At 41.4% G+C, this 19,409-nt stretch overlaps 2 protein-coding genes across 2 annotated transcripts; one reads left to right on the forward strand and one right to left on the reverse strand.

Moving 5' to 3' along the window:
- The first annotated feature begins 7,506 nt into the window (after positions 1-7,506).
- On the forward strand, positions 7,507-10,061 carry crhbp (corticotropin releasing hormone binding protein). Its single transcript, XM_068335170.1, has 7 exons — positions 7,507-7,591; positions 7,685-7,778; positions 7,925-8,082; positions 8,207-8,417; positions 8,723-8,868; positions 9,301-9,418; positions 9,520-10,061. The coding sequence occupies exons 1-7, from the start codon at positions 7,511-7,513 to the stop codon at positions 9,672-9,674; spliced, it is 963 nt and encodes a 320-aa protein (XP_068191271.1). The 5' UTR covers positions 7,507-7,510; the 3' UTR covers positions 9,675-10,061.
- A 3,772-nt stretch (positions 10,062-13,833) lies between these two features.
- Positions 13,834-16,014, reverse strand: s100z (S100 calcium binding protein Z). Its single transcript, XM_068335095.1, has 2 exons — positions 15,874-16,014; positions 13,834-14,300 (listed from the first exon to the last, which is right to left on the reverse strand). Exons 1-2 carry the CDS (start codon positions 16,012-16,014, stop codon positions 14,130-14,132), a joined length of 312 nt encoding a protein of 103 aa, XP_068191196.1. The 3' UTR covers positions 13,834-14,129.
- Positions 16,015-19,409: the final 3,395 nt, after the last annotated feature.

Genomic DNA, 19,409 nt, shown 5'->3' on the forward strand with positions numbered 1-19,409 from the left:
TTCCGTCCCGCAGGTACCGGACTGGTGGAAAGTTACATGTCGACCCGTGAAACTTCACAACCAGCCCGGTTCCAGCCCGCGTCGGCCGGTGTCCGTGGGGCCCTAGTGTCCCCACCCACCGGGCAGTGGAGCCGAGTCCGCCCAGTCCTGCGCTACGTCGTGTAACGGTACACGTTCCTCGTTACTTTTTGGATTACTCAATCTCTTCGAGTCCAGTGCGTCGATTCTAATCGTCTGATCGACTTTAGAGCGAACATTTATTTCACATCCACTGTGGTTCAAACGTAAATACAGAAAGGAAATTAATTTGAATTTTAAGCAATTATATTTAACTATTGAACAAGTTTCTATATATATTTTACTTTTAGATTGAGTTTTGATCATATTTTCTAACTTCTAAGTTTGATGAAATTAAAAATGAAATTGACCTCTGCTGCATGATTTTAGAGGCAAATTAAATGCCATCATGTAAAAATCCAGCATTAAGTTGAATAATGTACATCAGCATCTATGATACAGTTCCACCCTGCACTGCATCATAAATACCCCCTCCCCGTGTGTCATGTCTACTGTGTACACGAGGGGATGACATTCTGTCCTACCTTTCCACACTTCTGAGAACGCTCACGGTCTCCTGAGCCTCGCCGTCTTGAAAGCAGGAGTTGCCAAAACATTGCCGGCTCATGGTCCACCGGCTTGAACTTCCCTCTATTTGCACTGTAAATTCCCACTGAAGTTCCGCCACACATCAGAAGCACAAATAACTGAACCGGGATGCAAAAGAGGAATAACTGTATCCATTCACATTAGGTTAATCTGCTGTGTCACAGAGATATACAGTATATGATAATGAAAGTCATCTGCATGCAAAAGAATCTATGCATACTTCCGAAACTGTTGTGTACATTTATTTAATTTATACACATTTATCTATACATCTTTATATATATGTATAAATATAGTCATTAAGGGTTAACTGGAGGTAAGGAAAGGAAGGGAAAGGAGGATATGAAAGAGATGTGGTGGGATTTAGGGTTCAGTCCCTTTGTTTAACAACGACTACGAGTCTTCCTCTTCTCCTTCAACACTCCTCTCCACCATCTCTTCTTATTTTCCTTTAAGAGCTCCTGAAAGGAAAACACAGCATGTTAAACTTCACTTCCCACCTGCCTGTTTGGGGCTCACTGCCACCCCCTAGTGGCTGTTTCAAATAAATATCTGTAACACAACTCATGATTTATTGTCATGCCTTGTCCTGTAATGATAAATGAAGTAATTATTGTGATTCTTGCAATTAATTCATGAAAAAACACATTTTTGTACAAAATATCAGCATATTATCAGCATATTATACTGAATAGGTGTTTGGTAAAAGTGTAGAGGATACAGGTGTCTGGAGAGACGAGGTCTTGACGTGATGAAATAATGAATGTATGTCTTTCAAGCTGCAGCAGGTTCTGTCATCATGACACAAACAGATTGTAGAACATAAACAATTTTTAATATAGTAATCCATTGTTCCAGGACCACCTGTGAAAAACAAAATGCCGCAATATAGCAAACAAATATTTATTTTATTATTTACAGTAATTTAAAATTTTTTTAACCCTCCCCATACGGTTATTAAACCCCCTTATATCTGTATTACCTTTTCTTACACACTTAATGGCTGTTTTAAACGCTTTCGTATGAAAGAAAAGTTGCAGGAGGAACCGTGAGTTTTGGAACGCAGCGTTCACACGGAAGCTGTCAGCCAATAGCATGCACGTACAGTATTACGTGACTACCTACTAAAAATCCGAGATGTAGTGAAGCTGCAGATCTTGAAGGACGAATGAGTGAGGGATTACTGCAGTGTGTAAATCTACACAGCTGTGATCTGAGGGAACTCACCTGTGGAACGGAGATGTCCTCCTGCAAGACTCTGAGCTCCAGGAGGTGCTCGTCGCTTTCGGACAGATGCTCCAACAGGACGGTCCCAGCTCCGTCTGGACCTGCCTGTCTCTCTTACGGTTCCTGTCTCTCTTGCCAGACAGTTTCTTCCTGAACTTGGCCTTCATAGCATCAAACCTCTTCTGGCTGTCATCTAGAGCAATCTTGGGTGTCACATGATCAGATATTAAAGTCAGTTTTATTCAAAATAAAACCTCAAATTAATGTGCAGCATGATCCGAGGCAGCTCACCTTCAGCTGACTGTGCTCCTCTTTCAGGTGCTGGAGCTCCAGGATGTTCTCATCCCTCTCAGAGAGATGTTCTTGAAGGATGGCATCTCTTTCATCGAGTTCCTTCTGGAACTTATTCGCCTGCTGAGACAGTTTGCTCCTCCAGCTCTCTTCTCTTTGGGTAAGATCACGGAGGTGGCGTTCTTCGACCTCAGACAGTTTTTCCTGGAACTCAACCTCCTGAACAACAATCCTCATCTGTGTGTCACATGATCACATATATTGTCAGACTGTACCATTGACCTGGAACCTCCAGGAACGGCTCGTCAGACAGTAGGATGATGTGAAGCGGCTCACCTGCAGCTGGATACGCTCCTCCTTAAGGTGTTGGAGATCCTCCTTCTGGACTTCTGTGGAGTTACAAATAGTCTCCGCCAGCCTGCAGAAGTCATCCATTTCATTCCTCACCTTTTGGAATCGATGGGCCTTTTCCCCCAGAGCGGAGCATCGCTGGAACAGCACCCCGATCTGCCAGTCCCTCGATTCTATCGCTGCCTTTGCCTGAAGATGAAGCTGGGCGTTGGCGTGCAAGGCCTCTGCGTACTTGGCCTTCATCGCTAAGAACATGTGGCGAAGATTTGCCATCGCCTTCTGTCTTTTTTCATCTTGAAAAGCCTCATTCTTTCTCCCAATTGGTGTGGAAGCCATGGAAAACAGAGCCTGTACAGAATAAAGAGGGATAACATTTAATATCACATGGTAGAAAATCTGCAGGCCTACATTACCTTATAAAGACAAGCCTACTGAGTGAAGGACATAGACTTTAAAGCAGTTTTAGCCGTTAGCTTCAAGGTAAAAAGAGTCAGGAGTCTTAAATTACATCTGCGGCATTAACAGTTGTTTACATTTGGTGTTTTAATGAGCTTCTTCTTCTTTTTTTTTTTTTTTGGTAACTCTGCTACTCATTAGCTGTTCCGTTGAATAAAATGACTTCAAGCTAAGGGCTTAACACTCCTTTAAAGTTAGCTTCAAGCCAACGGCTAACAGTTGTTATCATGCTAACGGCTAAACAAAAAGTCTTCATGTAGCCAGCAGGTGGCGCACGCCAGAAAACCGTTCCGGTTAAACGGACTCCATCACTAACCGCTACCGATATTTAAAATTATCCTACTTTTATGTGTGTCTTCTTCATTTATTCGTGTGTACAAGATAAAAAATAAAAGCAAAGACGAGAGACCAGTCAGGAGTCTTGAGTTATATCTGCAGCATTAACAGCTGTTTACAATTGGCGGTTTGCTTAGCTTCTTTTCTTTTTTAGCCAAAACTGCTAATCATTAGCCGCCCCGTTTGATAAAACAGTGAATTTTCTTAAAATTCAGACGCTAAAAGCTGAACACCCCACCTTGCTGATGTCTCCTCCTGCATACGTTACCCATGCTGTGTCCATCGATCCGGGATGGGAAAAAGTGACAGTTGATCGTTGCTCCATTCCGCTAAATGTGTGTAAACAAATCGTTTTACTGATTTAAGACGTTGGAGTTTTGTTCTTTTTCACTAATCGTTGTAATTCGATGGGGTTTTTTATACGTTTTAAGCTGATTTTAAGCACAGAGACACGACCGTTGCGTGAGCTAGCTTGATATATGAGTGAGAAACACGAGTATGACGGCACTGAACGGACGGACAGCGAGGCGCGAGCGGATTTTGCATAAACTTTATTTAACATTTCAGCGACACAAACGGACACAACAGGTGTTCAGGGACGAAGGAAAAATAAAGTTTTGACGCAAACAGGAAGTTCAGTAAAATGACACATACTTTATAAAAATATTATATATAAATATATAAATATATTATATAATATATATTATAAATACATGTATAAATATATATAAAATATAAAAATACTTTATACAAATAATTTTTTAAAATATATGTTAAATTCAGACTAATAAGCAGACATATAAATGATAGAAAACTATCACAAAGAGATATTTACTGTTTGGAAACTATAAATTATTATAAATAAAGAATGTGTTGTTATTATACGGGACAGTGTATTTCTGGTAATTTCTAAAAATCTAGTAAAATCAAATATAGCTATAGTGTCTTCATAGAGCATGACTATAAGGGCAAGCATCATCATCAGCACAATAATAATAATTGTAATATTATTATCATCATCATTCCAAATCAAAATCATTACTTTATAAACAAGGCTGCAGATTCTTGAGCATGAGAAAATAGTAATACGGTAATGTTACAGCTAAATTTAAGAACAACAAAGTTAAAACAAAGATTAAAAAAAACTATATAAAAAAAACTAAATAGACAAGTGAATAAATTCTTATTACACATAAATAAATAATAACCAAGAGTAGATGTCTACTTACATGTGTGTCTGTAATTATAATAAAATAATATTAGCAGAAAATCAATATACAGCTCGTGATTGTGGGTGTGGAGATGTGTGTATTTGCTGTGTAAATATATCATATAAAGAGTGTAAGTGGATGTTTGGGTGTCATTAATGCTGTATGACTCAACAGGTCATCACAGTGATGTGTGTTTAGACATGGTTATACTTGTGTGTGGTTGTCTGGATGTAAAACTAAACAAGATCACTTACATGCTGCTAAAAGAGCTTTGAAATCACTTTTCTCAAAACCAGAACAGTTTAGTCCAAGTTGACATTGGTTTATTTCACTCCAACCTAAGCTGAATCTCATGTATAAAACAAATTAGCACATTTCATAACAACCTGAGAAAACTGTATTGTTGTGATCATAATAATCAGCTTTACAATACCAAAATTGCGGAACTTTATATTGTAATGACCCATTTGTATAACATGAGGACGAATATATGATAAATAAATGTTATGCAAGGCCTTATAATTAATATACATTTAGACTTATTAATATTTTATATTAACTTTTGTCTTCAAAATAATCAATTACTTTACCCATGTTAATTAGTAGTCAGTAATATTTAAAACTTTTTAATATCCATGTAAACTCTATTAAAACAAAGTTATTTGCAGGCTCTTCTCTTGGCCAGCAGAGGGCGTGAGAGGCGCGTCATGTGACAGACCAGCAGCAACAACTTGTAGAGGTAAAGGTATTATCTATAATTATATACAAATGAAGTGTTTTTACACATTTTGTTTATCATCCATATACATTTGTAAAAAGTAAAAACTAAAATGTGTTTTTGGGAGATAAATGAAAGATGATGACTCAAATCTCATCCTGTTAACGAGGAGGCCGGATTTCACGTCTCTTCTGCTCACCTTGCAAGAATGTGTGGATTATTCTGTTGTGACATAAGCAGGCCTTTGTTCTGAATTATGCATGGTTGAACTGAATTCGACTTGCACACACGCACACACACACAAACTCACAAAGACACACATGCAGACACACACATGCACAGCTTATGTTACACTTTGACATACAGGAAGCGTTCACACTTGCCTGTGTTTTCCACATGTGTGTGCATGCGTGTGCATGTGAGAGAATATTCCTTTGTAGCTCTCTCAGTGTGGTTTTACTCCGCCCCAGGTTTAATTTGTAAACTGAAATTAAACTATAAATGTGTAATGAAATACTTTTAAATGATTATCATTCAATAAAACCAGTCAAATGATCAATATCAATAAACAAACATATATTTACTGCATGACTGTACACTTGTATGCACACACACTGGACGCGTAATTTGCAGTATATTCAATGATTAAACTTGGGTTTGTTCTTGGTCTGGAGAAGATTAAAAAAAAGACAAAATGATGATGTATTATTCAGAACTTAAACATCAGCGTGTTTCTGCAGTTAAAAAACTCAAGTGATTAATTTATTTTCCCAGGATATCGACTTAATAAAAAGCTACGCCAAACCATTAATTTGTATTTTGAGCATCAAATACAGAAGCAGCTTTGATAAATTTGTACCTTACAGTCAGCGAGAGCGTCAAAACACACCGAGACGTCTTCAGAATGCTCCTGCAGCGACAGCTGATGTGAATGTTGGGTTTTTAATAACATGCCCGTGGCTCTACGGGTCGATACACTTCAAATGAAGCGCCGTAACAGCCTGAAACATCCAACACAACAGCTCTGATCAGTTTTAAAGTTTCTCAGTTTGCTTTCTGTCATTGGTCTTTGTGTGTTTTTAAACTATCCTGCATGTGTTGTGCACCAGCGTCTCAAGGCCGCCATCGTGACTTCAGTTCTACAATGACGTTGGATGCAGGTGAATCTCTTTTAATTCTCAGGGCTTCCTTCATGCTCCCTCGATACGTTAGCATTAGAAACTTTTGGAAACTTTCCTTGGAGCTCGGTACATGACGGATGAATTTGTCGACGCCATGTAGATATTCAGGATTTACTCCTGGATCACACAACCTTGCTCCAAACTGACATTTTTAAACGGATGCCTCTGAGTGCGTTGACCTTTCTGCAGCCGGAGGCACCTGCAGCCCTCAGAGACCAAACGCCCACAGGAGGAAGACGACGACTGCGTCCTTGACCGAGAACTAAGTTTGTGAAAGTAACTGCAGACCTTTAAATATTTGGTTGACGTTCATTCTAAATGTTCTTAATGTTGGCGCAACACAAATGAGAAAACTTTGAAAATGCAGAAACAGGCGAACAATATCAGTTTTTTCACAATGAGTGAACTTTCTGTGTCCTCCAATTTGATTTTCATCACATCTCACTCCCAGTTTCTCAACCCTTAACGTCTCCATAATTCAAAACTTATTTTAAAAATATGAGAAGGAGGTGGGTGTGACTTACTATCAGTGGGAAACCTGTGCCTGGGAGGAGGAGGCCTGGATGAGGGGTGAGCACAAAGGTCGTATGCTACAATCTACTGAAGATGAAACTACTCCACCTCCACCATCTCTGGACTTTCTAGCCTTAGAAAGACCTTCTGCTCCGACCACTTCAGGTTTATTCAGATGTCTTTCCACTGAAGGGACGTTAGGTTACTGGTTCAAAATGTGTTTTTATTTAAATGTCTCATCTAAAATATCAGTTTTTTAAAAAAAAATTGAATCCACTTAGTTTTATTTCCATTTTTGAAAATTTGTTTGTCATCCTTTTTAGATGACGTTGTGGGAGCATGATTTATGTTTAAGCATCTCTCCCTCTCAATTTGCTTTCGTCACATCCACACAATTGGATAGGGGGTAAGGTGGGGGGGGGGTAGTGATGAAGGGATGGGGTGGTGGGGGGTGTCCACGGTGGGTGACACCGATCATGTCAGCCGGTCACTCCGGAGCTCGGTCCCATAAAAAGCCGGTGCGGGTCACGGAGCAGCTCAGACTCTGTCCGCCTTGCGTCATGGAGCGCACGTTCCGCGAGCAGCTCTTCTTTGTGGTGTTGTGTCTGTCCGTCCTCAAGGGAGACTCCAGATACATCGAGGTGAGTAACGGGACGTTCTGAAAGCCCACCATCAGATCTATCTACACACACACACAAACATACGGTACACTTCCATCCTCTTCTTGTCTGCAGAACAACGAGATCTCCAAAGATGATTTATACTCGTTTTTCAACTCGGAGCTGAAGAGAGAAACACCTGAAGAGTTGATGTACCGCCGACCTCTACGTGAGTCAGAGAAGTCACACGATCACGCAACCATCACACCATCACAGTTTGACTACTTTTAATCACGTAATGTGAATAAATAACAGCGCCGTGTCCGATTTGCGCGCGTTTTTCTGGCTGAACCGCTGTGCGTAATTGCGCCTCAGGTTGTCTGGACATGGTGGCGGTGGAGGGTCAGTTCACCTTCACGGCGGATCGTCCGCAGCTCAGCTGCGCCGCGTTCATCACCGGGGAGCCCAACGAGCTGATCTCCGTGGATTACGACAATGTTGACATCGACTGCAGGGCGGGAGACTTCATTACGGTAAGAAAAAAACAAAACAAAACAAAAACGCACGAACACATTCCTCCACTCAGGTGTGAAACAGTTCTAGACGGAGGGATTCTGTAACTCTCGGGTGTGATCTCTCCTCTTCTGTCCCGTGAAGGTGTTCGACGGCTGGGTGATGAAGGGGGAGAAGTTCCCCAGCTCCCAGGACCACCCGCTGCCTCTGTACGAGCGCTACGTGGATTACTGCGACTCCGGCCCCCTGAGGAGAACCGTGCGCTCCTCCCAGAACGTGGCCATGGTCTTCTTCCGAATTCACAACGCGGGCAGCGGCTTCACCCTGACGGTCAGGAAACACGTCAATCCCTTCCGTGAGTACAGGAGCAGAAGGATGCGCGTATCCATGCGGTACGCAGAACATTTGCGCGCAGACTGCAATGTGTGGTGATGGCACAATCTCAGCGGGGAGGGGTTGGGGGTGTCCGTCAGTTTTCTGTCATAACCTCAATCAGATGGCAAATTCTGTCACACAGTGAATATGATGATGACCGGAAACCTCACGCAGAGATTTAAAGTGAACCAAACTGCTGCGTCTAAGCGCAAATAAAACAACACTTTTCAAATGTAAATGTAATGTTTGTTCTAACCCCCCCCCCCCCCATTTGTCTCCTGGCAGCCTGTAACGTCATCTCCCAGTCGCCAGAGGGCAGTTACACAATGGTGATCCCCCAGCAGCACAGGAACTGCAGCTTCTCCATCATTTACCCAGTGGAGATAGACGTCTCAGAGTTCAGCCTGGGACACTTCAACCACCTCCCCAAGGTGACCCTCTACACAAAACCCCAGCAGCTCCTCAACATATGATCTCAGGCCTCTGTTTATTGTTTTCAACACACACCCGTCCAGGTTCTGCACCAAACCCGTGCAATAGAGGTTGAATTAAAAGTTTTAAAGCCTAAAATAAATGAGTGTCAGTTAACATCTCAGGTACTGCTGGTGATTTCTGGGAGCTGAAACCATTAAGTTAAGCTCAGTCATTCAAAAGTTTGTCCTACTTTCAGCACGACTTTGACTTCTAAAGTTCCTTTTTCTTTTACCCTTGTCTTCATATGAACTTTTCTAATTAAACCTACATGTACTATTTCTTTCTCAGAGTCAGTAGAAAAGAGATGTCCTTGCTACGCTAGGAGATTAGCTGTTAAAATGTAGATCCATCCTTCGTTCTCTTTTCCCTCCGTGTTTTCATCTCCCCAGAGGTCTGTACCCGGTTGTACAGAGTCTGGAGACTTTGTTCAGCTGCTGGGAGGAAACGGCCTCGACACGTCAAAACTGCTGCCCATCACAGATCTCTGTATCTCGTTCACTGGACCCAGTGAGTACCTGCTGCCCACCCCCTCCACCTCCCATCATCACCTCCATCACCATCGCGTGGCGCCAGTTCCACCTAACAGTTCTTCCCCTTCGTCTTGGCAGCTCACATGAAGATCGGCTGCGACAACACGGTGGTGAGGATGGTTTCCAGCGGGAAGTTTGTCAGCCGGGTTTCCTTCAGCTACCGGCTACTGGACAACCAGGAGCTGCAGACCATCAAACTAAATAACGTGGAAGATTTCTGCTTCAATAACTGACCCGGAAACAGACTGGAAGCACGCCACCGATGAGAACCAATCACAATGAGAGACGGTCGGTTCCTTCTGGTGCATCGAAAAGTTATGGACCCAAAGACACGAGCGTAAAAGTGCATGAAAAATAAGATATATTCACTGACAGTGATGTAATATTAACGACTCCAAGATTTGCAGGACTTTTCTCTAGTTTGTTTATTTATTTACTTATTTATTATTTCATTCATTCTGACCATAAATAAAGCTCGATGAAGTGTCCTTTTGTGTTTGGTGGAAATGTTTTTAATGTTGTGTTGCATTCGTGAAGAGGAGACATGTGATTCTGTTCCATTCCGGAATGGGAACGCTGCTAAAATGAATGTTACCCTCTGTTTATCCTGAAGGAGTCGTGTAAAGCTTCAACAAGACATGGAGGGCAGAGAGCAAAAGGTTTCATGTAATAAACTTAAGTGTTTGTTTCCATTATGTGGTTAAATTTGTATAAAAGCTTTTTTGTAATAAAATTATACTGCATGACAAACAGATGTGTGGTTTTGCTCCTGTTCCTCCTCCTGAAGAGGAGGAGGCTCTTGCTATTTCTATTTGGAAGAAGAATGTAAAATCTGATAAAGACGTGGTTGTTGCAGTGGAAACGGAAACTCAGATGAAGTTTCATGAAACATTTCTTTGAAAAGAAAAAAAAAAAGGCATAAAACAAACACAAATTACCTTCATCTATTTTATCCTCTCTGTTTTTTTCCCGTCTTTGTGGGAAATAAAAACCGCACAGGTTGTAAACAGCCTCCATCTCTGGTGCTGATGCTGCTAATGGCGTCCACTAGTGGAACTCATTTCCATTCAATATCTGCACCCCCCCACCACCACCTCTAATATAGTAAACAACTGGAAACCTTTCAGGTTATCAGGGGAGAAGTTTCCACTTCATTACCCCATCAGATGTTGGACAATGTTCACGATCTTGTCTCTTTTCATCCGTCCAGAGGAACCATGGACGTATCTCTGAAGACAAACTAACGGGGCGACTGCAGATTAAGGCCCCCCCCTCCCCGGGTATCCTATCATTGACAGACACCTACAGCTCTAGCCGGTGATGGATGAGGGTGTGATCATGACCCACAATGGAAAGCAGTGTGTGCGAGTGTGTGTGTGTTCAAGTACCGCTGGTGGTGTTTTAGCCATTTGTGGGTTATTTGAAACCTTACGTACTTCGTTCATTCGAGAATGCCACAAAAGGGTTAAAAAAAAGTTCTGTGCTCTGACAGTTTGAGCTCCCCCGTTAATCTACAAATTGAGAAAATCAAGCGTGACATTTGGATCTGGCCTTTCAGGGAGGCATAATTATCAATAGTTTGTCAATCACCCAGCAGTGGGGCTTGAAGCGGATGCAGACTCTCAATATTTTGAGTGCTGTGACTCGTGGAACATCAAGCATTCATCTGTTTGGGGCTTTAATAATAATCTGTGTGCAGATTGTTGTCATTCTAAAAGTCCCTTTCATTCATATTTTTCCTTCTTAACCATCATTTTGTGAACGATTTGACACGCAGATCATATTTAAGACACATTATTGGAAGGATCTCAGATCATCATTGGTCAATATCTGTCCAATCAGGAAATTAGAGTTCTCCAATACATTGATTTGACATTTTTAATTGTGAATTGGTATGCAAGATCATTTCCCTTCACCTCAAAAACACAAGTGGTTTTGGGATGGCAAAAAATTTTAATCAATGCAAAAATCTTTAAATGCTAACAAGTTTCCGTTCTAAAAACTGAGCCGAAATTTCCTGTTTGTATTTCTGTTGTTGTTTTTTTAAAGAATGTTTCTGTAATTCCAATGAGTGAGAGTCCAAATAAAAATTGTTTTAATCAGATGTCTTTACCGCAAAAAATATGAACCACCTTCATCTGCTACTTAGCAGATGTTAGAATGCTAAAATGCTAAAGCGAGATGGTTTATTTGATGTTGTAGTTTTAGCTGCTACAACTTGACATCTTAGAATATTCCTTTGTATGTTTGGGACAAACTTCTAGTACACATAGAGTCGCACTTTAAATGTTAATATGTGAGAACAACAGCCTTTAAATTAGACTTCCTGGTTCTTTGAACATATATATTGGCTGAACATTCAAATAGATTACATGAAAGTTAAAAAAAAGATTGACTTGATCTGAACTTTTCAGAGGGGACAGTTTAAATGATGCTGATGTGAACTGTTTGTTAGCAATCAGGCGCTACATCAGGCGCTACAGGACGGCGTCTTTTGCTGCTGTGTTGTCATCATGTCCCCGAGGGGATGACCGCAATGTTTTCCAGGCTAAAGTAAGCTGCTGTGGAAAATCCAGCTCCTTGCGTGCTCCGCTTCCTAATGGGATCATCTTCCATCTGTTGCTGCAGCAGATTCCTCACAGCGCCATCGAAGCTTCATTTAAAGCGTCCTTTACAACAGCTGTGTATTACTGTGTCACTGTGCATGATTCAAACACATGGGTTTTTTTTTTATTTTGAAAAGTGAACCAATTAAACTAAACTCTGTTCATGTTTGTTTTAGAGTTTGAGATTTTAAAAAAGCAGGAATTTAGCTATAAAGCATCTGTTTTTAGAGCCACAGAACAAAGTTAAATCTGAGGTCATGTGACCCCAATCCGGCCTTAGGGCCCCTAAATAAGAGTCAGCTTGTGTTTTATTTGATATAATTATAATAGACTTTCAGAGCATGTCTTCCTCCCAGTGTTGAAGAGCTTCACGGTGGTCTTCATCACGTCTTCTTCACATTAACACGACTTCGATATGTTGTTTTGTTTTGGGTTTTTATTCTCGATGAATGACTCAAACATTCCCAACCCTCGGAAGCCAATTCCTGCACATGACGTTTGGGCCACAGGAAATGGAGACGATGACATAACCAGGTTGAAGATGGTGTCATGAAGCCGTGGGCGTGACAAGAGTCAGATATAAATATACACATATAAAGATGATCAAATGCCACTTATGATTGATTGCAACCTTTTAAAGATGGAACAAAAAATATAATTACTGCACTACAATTATCTTCCCAAAGGGGAGAGGGTGATTATCCCGCTCCATTACAGCCAATCACACACAGATTGCATTGTAACAGGAGAACGCCATCTGCACGCATAAAAAGCATCGCGTTGCCTTCTGTTTGAGTGATTTTCCCGCACGTCACAGCAGAGAATGTCATCGCTAATTAAGTGTCTGGTTGGGTATTCTGGGAAATGGGAGGTGAAGAGGAAAACCCTTAGAAGCACTCTTTAATCCTCCCAAAGGTGACAGTATCATCATTCCTGCCAGTGGGCGGGACACGCCCTCTGATTGGCTGATGCTTAGTTTTTTGGAAATTAAGTTTCTGTTTATGTATGGATTAAAAAAAAAGTGGTAATTTTATAGTGATGTCTGAACATTAAAGAATCTGATTCCACCTCCACACAGATATACACACACACACACACACACACACACACACACACACACACACACACACACACACACACACACACACACACACACACACGCGCCAATTAAAGCAAAAGCAGAGAATAAAAAGCAGAGTTCCAGGTGTGTGTGCACATAAATTTCTGTTTATTGACTGTATTTGTTTGATTTTCCTCATAATTTCTCAATATTATTATTGTATTCATGCTCAAAGGCTGATGGTTAGAATTTAAAAACGTTCTTAAATAATATAATATCCAACGCCAACATGAAGGAAAAGCATTTTCCTCATTAAGTAACAGACATCTTTCCTTTTCATTAGAAAGGAGGACGGTTTGAGCCGGCACGCCTTAAAAGACAGAGTTTAAAAGACATTAAATCACTTGAGTTTTTTAAACACAACTGTCAAAAAATAAAAATACAACAACAGCAAAGATTTGTCTAATATAAAAATTTCTGCGATCTGAATCAAGTCATCGTTTGACAGCTCCAGGCTGAACGTAGATAGAGTCTACTTTTATACACATGTGATCCCCAACCGTGTCCAGGAAACTCCGGCCTAGGGTGGAAATCGGCCAACACTGACATCTGATTGGCTACCCCGGGAGCCATGCCCTCAATCCCCTGAAGAGTATTGTTGATTCGACAATATTTCTATTTCTTTAAGTCGTTAAAGTGCATCAAGAATGAATTATGGGAGATTTATACTTGTAATGATTTTCGATGTATTGTTTATCTTTAAAAATTCTTCAATAAATGTCAAAAAAAACAAACACAGGATCGACAGAAGCCACGAAATTGTGGAGTTTATTACAGTAGGTGAGAACTTCTGTATTAAATTGCCACTATGAATGTCGCCGCCCCAACCCCAGGCCGAGATAGTCTGGACACGGCGCTAATTCCCAATCCTACAGCAGAAGAAACAAATGCAAACGATTGAACTGACGGTGGTTTTTAACATGAAGACATTTTTAAACTGCTGGTAAAGATTTACTGTCTCTTCACAGATTCTTCTCCGCAGACTTCTTCTTCTTCTGCTCTTGGAAGAAGTCGTTGCAGGCAACGGTGAGGGCGGCCACCAACACCACAAACTCGTTGAAGTCCACCTCGTTGTCTTTGTTTGAGTCCAGGTCGTTCATGATTTTCTCCACCAGCATCGGATCCTTCTGGGACTGGAATGGAAAAGTAGGGAATATTTAGTGCCTTAATGAGCAATCAAATAACGTTAAGTAAAACACAACCGTTTGACTGATATTGGAGATTAATATTGACTCAAATCAACCAATGGTGATGTAGCTGCTAAATGACTGATTGAGAATTAAGTGACGGCTTCCTCTCCCTCTTGGATGAAACTGATCTTTATTATAGCAAAGGTTCAAACGGGCAAACTGCACATCTTTAAACCCAACAGAGGTTATTAGTTCTCTTCCTCCTGAAACCATAGAGGCATCTTTTAGTTCATCCCAAAAACACAGACACGAAAACAAAAGGAAACTGGAGTTACAGGGTTTTCCAGAAGATGCAACCCTTCACAGCAAATCATGATGGCAGCGCGTGAACTCGAAATCTCGTCTCTGAATGAAGCATGAAGCATTGACTCTCCTGCATCTCCTGCAAGAGAGTCACTGCATACTTTTGTGAACGTTATAAGATTGTTAGACTGCTTTTCTTTTGTCAATAGGACATAAATTACTTGAAGCATTAACATATAAAGCGAGGGAATTGTGGGAAGGGGCCTGAAATTTCAGAGTGGATCCGATTCTAAGGATGGAACCCTGACTCTTGGACAGTTCCTTAAACATCATTTCTGCATTTCCATCAATTACACCTAAATAAACTGGTGGATTTCTATTAAACTGAGTGGAAAGGTGGAACCAATGTACTTTGGATCCCACTGAAGAGATGGATCCTTGAACAGCATCCATTTGGATGGAGTATAATCCCTATTGGTCTCTGGATTACAATTTTATCATATAAAGGGACGGTTGTGAATCATATTACGTTTTTCCAACTTAAATAAAACCAAATAAATTATTCAAAAAACCCCAACTGTCTGGCCTTTACGTCTGCCTGCTGAACACGATTCTAAGTGAACACTGCTTACTGCACCGATCGCTGGTTCTCCAGCGTCTACCTTTTCCTGGGGAAACGGAAGGTGAATGTTATGCTGGTCTGTTCTCAGAGGTGACTTTCGCCCGAGGGGATGCGATGACATCATGGAACAGTCTATATTTGGAGGCGACATGGGCCGCTGATGATGATGATGTGTGTGTGAGCACCTGAGGCTTCCCACCCGGTGTGAGGCAGGACAAGGAGCGAAAATAAAAAATATATCTGAGGGCATCTGGGGGGGGGTTCGTCTGCTTTCCTGATGCGTTTGTCTCAGTCGGTTGGAATTGCCTGCTTGTACCAACTGCTATCACGTCAACTCAGAGGCTGAGGCTTATCTGAAATGACCTTATCTGTGTCCTCCTCCCCATCCTTTATTTTCCCACAATGCCTTGGCGCGAGGAGCACCAGCAGTTACACTTTGACAGCAGGATACAAATCAAATAAAAAACAAGGTCAGGATGCTCTTTGTGAAATTGATTTCAAACCCACAAAGATCTCCAACTTTTTACACAAATATTCACCAAGAGGGATTAGATCTTCAAAGTCCACAAGGTGGCCACACAGCCCAGTAAGCCCCAACCAGTGTTCCCAATAAACAGTTGACCCGTACGCTTCACGAGGCGACGACTGTACCGTGAGGAAGTCGGTGAGCTCGCTGTTCAGCAGCTGCTTCAACTCGCCCTTGTTGAGTTTGTACTTGTCTCCGTCGTGTCCGGAGTAGTTGTAGAAAACAGTTATCAGGGCGTCCATCGCACCCTCAAGCTGGCTGGGCATTCTTCCAGCAGGACGGTAAGCTTCTCTCGATTCCTGAAAATAAAGAACTTTTATAGATCGATACCAAGAAAGTCCATTTTCCAGAAGACTTTGTGAAGGTAGCGGTGGTCTTACCTGATTGGAGTCCAGCACCGATGTGACGAGCGACGCTGTGGCTCAGCTGGTTTGTTAGGAAATGAAGGGGGGAAGCTAAGCGGGCCGTCCTCTATCTTTGCCGGGATAATTAATTCCACAGGTGAGACACCCATGGTAACTGTCTCTCTTTCCAGTTTTAAGTGAATAACAAAACATGTGCCGGTGTAACCTTAGAGGCACCCCAGGGAGATTCATTAAACCTCCTGAGCTGGGCCTGCGTGGCTTACAGCGAAGCAGTGGAAGGAAAGATCGATCATGTTGACCCTGGAAAACGGATCCCAACATTTGGAATCAGGTGTTAATTAGTAGTTTAGGAATTAGCAACCAAAATGTGATTTTTGATGAAGGTGGATCTGTTTTTCATGTTGATTTAACTTATTTTAAATCTGTTTAATTACCCTGAACCAATAATCATTTAGCTGAAGCACTTTTACATCTGTGTGTATGTGTATGTGTGTGTGAGTGTGTGTTTGTGTGTGTGTGTGTGTGTGTGTGAGGGACGACAGCTGATCTTGAGGTGTAACGAATGTTCTCTGTCCTCTGGACGAGTCTTCTATCACCAGATCTCAGAAAACACTTTGATTATGTCATAGTGATGTCATCATGATTATCTATTTTTTTCTCTCTCTCTGTGTCTCTCTAAAGGTCGTCATGGAGACTGAAGGATTGTGGGTGTTTACGGGCAGGAGCTAATGAAAGATGCTATCCCGTCGTGGGACATGTGGGATTATTGGAGCTCGATCCATATCAGGCAGCGAGTGGAGAGTTATCTCAGTCGCCGCTGCACAAATTTGAACCATTCTGTCTAAAATCTGGTCCCCAGTGGGGAGAAATAAATGTGTTCCAGTCCAGATGGAACAAGAGATCCCATCACTAAATACAACAGATGAGGTTCCAGCTCCATGATTGTAATTGTAATTACAATTGTAATTTCATTTATTTATGTTTATTTAACTTAAAGCTGAGCACAAAGTCAAAGTCATCCCAGACAAATTGGCATCCAAATAAAATTTCAGTTCCATCTCTTGATTCCATGGAGTTTATTTTTAGCAGCAGCGTTTTAACGGACAGTTACTCACCTGAGGGACGCTACCTGTCAGGTGCACCGGTAAGTTTTCTTCCATGGAGAAAACGAGTTTCCGTTTATTCGGGTGATGAAACAGTTTCCCCTATTATAGCGGAGACGTCACATCCAACAGCGAAATGTTTTCAGGTGGTTTTGATCCTACAGAATCCAGACGTGTTGGTTTAGACATCAGAAATCTGATCTGAGATTTTATATAAAAGATTAAATAGTGTAAAATTACTCCGAGCATCATATTGATATTTTAAAGTTTAGCTGCAAACGTAGCGGGAATGTCGCCTCCCAGGATCTTTGCATTGACCTTGGAGATCAAGGCACTACAAAGAAATGGTGGATCGTGGGTAAAGTATAAGACGAAAGCTTACATTTGATTGCAAGTCCTTATAAGATGCTTAAAGTCGTGTGTTTACAACATAAAGGTAATATCAGTGACATCGCAGTGGAGGTATGATGATGCTGGAGGCTCAGAGCTTTCTGGGCTTTAAACCTGTTGATCAGTCCTGACACAAATCTCTTCCTATTGCCTTCAGACCTTCAAACAGCCTCAAGCAGCTTTTACACAGACAAAAAGATTCAGTCAGAAAGAAACAACCCATGTAATGTCTGCATATCTTAATGTCTGTCAATGGTGACCAGGCTCCTCAATCCAGTAGACACCAGCCTTGTAAATATGTAGGCTGGATGAAATATTTCTGAGAAAAAATCAAACATAACATGGAGTTGAGCTAAAGGAGCACAGGCTGACCCCCTAATGTCTTTCCTAGAAATCTGTTCAGTAGTTTTTGGCGTGAAGCTGGTGCCAAACCAACCAGCAGGTGCAAACACGGCCTCCATGTCGAAGATAATTAAGGATCTACATTGTGGCTTTAAATGCAAACAGTAAAGAGTTCCGTCAGCTGTGAATCTCACCCCATCAGGAACCCAGTAAAAAAAGCCGCTGGAGCATTTCTCAGCGTCTGAACTTCACTGGATGAAGTTGACAAAACGAATCACCTTCAGAATAAGTTTAAAGAAAAAAAAAAAAAAAAGGAAATGAGAAACGATGAGCTTCTCTGGACCTCGGTGGCGTTTCTTGGATACAGAGAGGCTTGCAGAGTTCGACGGACGTGAGGAAGAGGGAGTGAAGTCTCACGCCTCCTCATCCGTCACCTCGGACACCTACGTGTGGAGGCCGGGTTGGCGAGGAGGTGAAGTCCTCAGGGAGTGAGAATTATTTCTCTGGCAACACAGATCTGCTCAGCAATACAACTCTGAACTTCAACTTATTTTATTAATAATGTGCTGACGGCCACTCTCTTTCCTGTCAATACTTTCCGAGGCCTTCTATACCTCCAGCTGTCTAATTTCTGACATTCACAGTGAGTCCTGTGGGCTTCAGTTGACGTCACACGCAAAAAGAAAACATTCAGCCTGCAGTCCAGGTGATGAAAGGTCTTAAACTCAGGTTTCAGCATCCAGTCTCACCTAAATTTCACAACACCGTCACATATTTCAACAAGAATGCCTCTCAGGAGAGCGCATCCCTCCGCAGTGGTTGAACCTTTAAAGCTTGCAAAGAAAGATTTGCAATAAACAATCAATGACATGGATGAACAGATTTATACAAAGCTAAAGGATAGGAGACGTATTGGTTGATGATAATAATGTAAACTGTTTTAAACCATGTGGACATTGCAGCATATTTTATCTGATAAAGTGTTGGTGGAATATTTCTGCTCTTACTCCTTCCCTCATTGCCTCAGTTTGAATCTGTGTTCTCTACTGATCTTCTTTTTAATACCACTCCCGTAAAATGAACATTACTGTGGCTGCACGTTTTCATCAATGTTACACACACAACAGACATGAAGATTAAAAAAAAAGAACACAGCTGAATACACAAACACACACAGGTGAAATGAAGTGTGTGTCATTGATGATTTGATTGTTACTGCCCCCTGCTGGCTGGTCAGTGACATTACAAAGAGCTCCACATGTGGGAGGTTTGTCAATACTGTAAATGGTTTCGGAAATATATTTAACTTCCCTGTTTATCAGCAACATGTTGAAATGGAATGTCAATATAAACATACACTGTTGTATACATAAAACCACCAAAAAAACAACAACAATGGACATTGCTTATTTAAATTTCCCAGTTTGGGATAAATGATGTAAATCTTACCTTATCTCGGCT

This window comes from Antennarius striatus, chromosome 15, assembly GCF_040054535.1.
Source record: "Antennarius striatus isolate MH-2024 chromosome 15, ASM4005453v1, whole genome shotgun sequence".
Taxonomy (NCBI): Eukaryota; Metazoa; Chordata; class Actinopteri; order Lophiiformes; family Antennariidae; genus Antennarius; species Antennarius striatus.

Bases quoted from the DNA above. Each gene is read 5' to 3' on its own strand.
- s100z (XM_068335095.1), bottom strand. From the start codon at position 16,014: ATGCCCAGCCAGCTTGAGGGTGCGATGGACGCCCTGATAACTGTTTTC. The intron at 14,301-15,873 runs GTACAGTCGTCG...TTTCCATTCCAG, and splicing joins AGCTCACCGACTTCCTCACG to TCCCAGAAGGATCCGATGCT.
- crhbp (XM_068335170.1), top strand. From the start codon at position 7,511: ATGGAGCGCACGTTCCGCGAGCAGCTCTTCTTTGTGGTGTTGTGTCTG. The intron at 7,779-7,924 runs GTGAGTCAGAGA...ATTGCGCCTCAG, and splicing joins GATGTACCGCCGACCTCTAC to GTTGTCTGGACATGGTGGCG. The intron at 9,419-9,519 runs GTGAGTACCTGC...TCGTCTTGGCAG, and splicing joins TATCTCGTTCACTGGACCCA to CTCACATGAAGATCGGCTGC.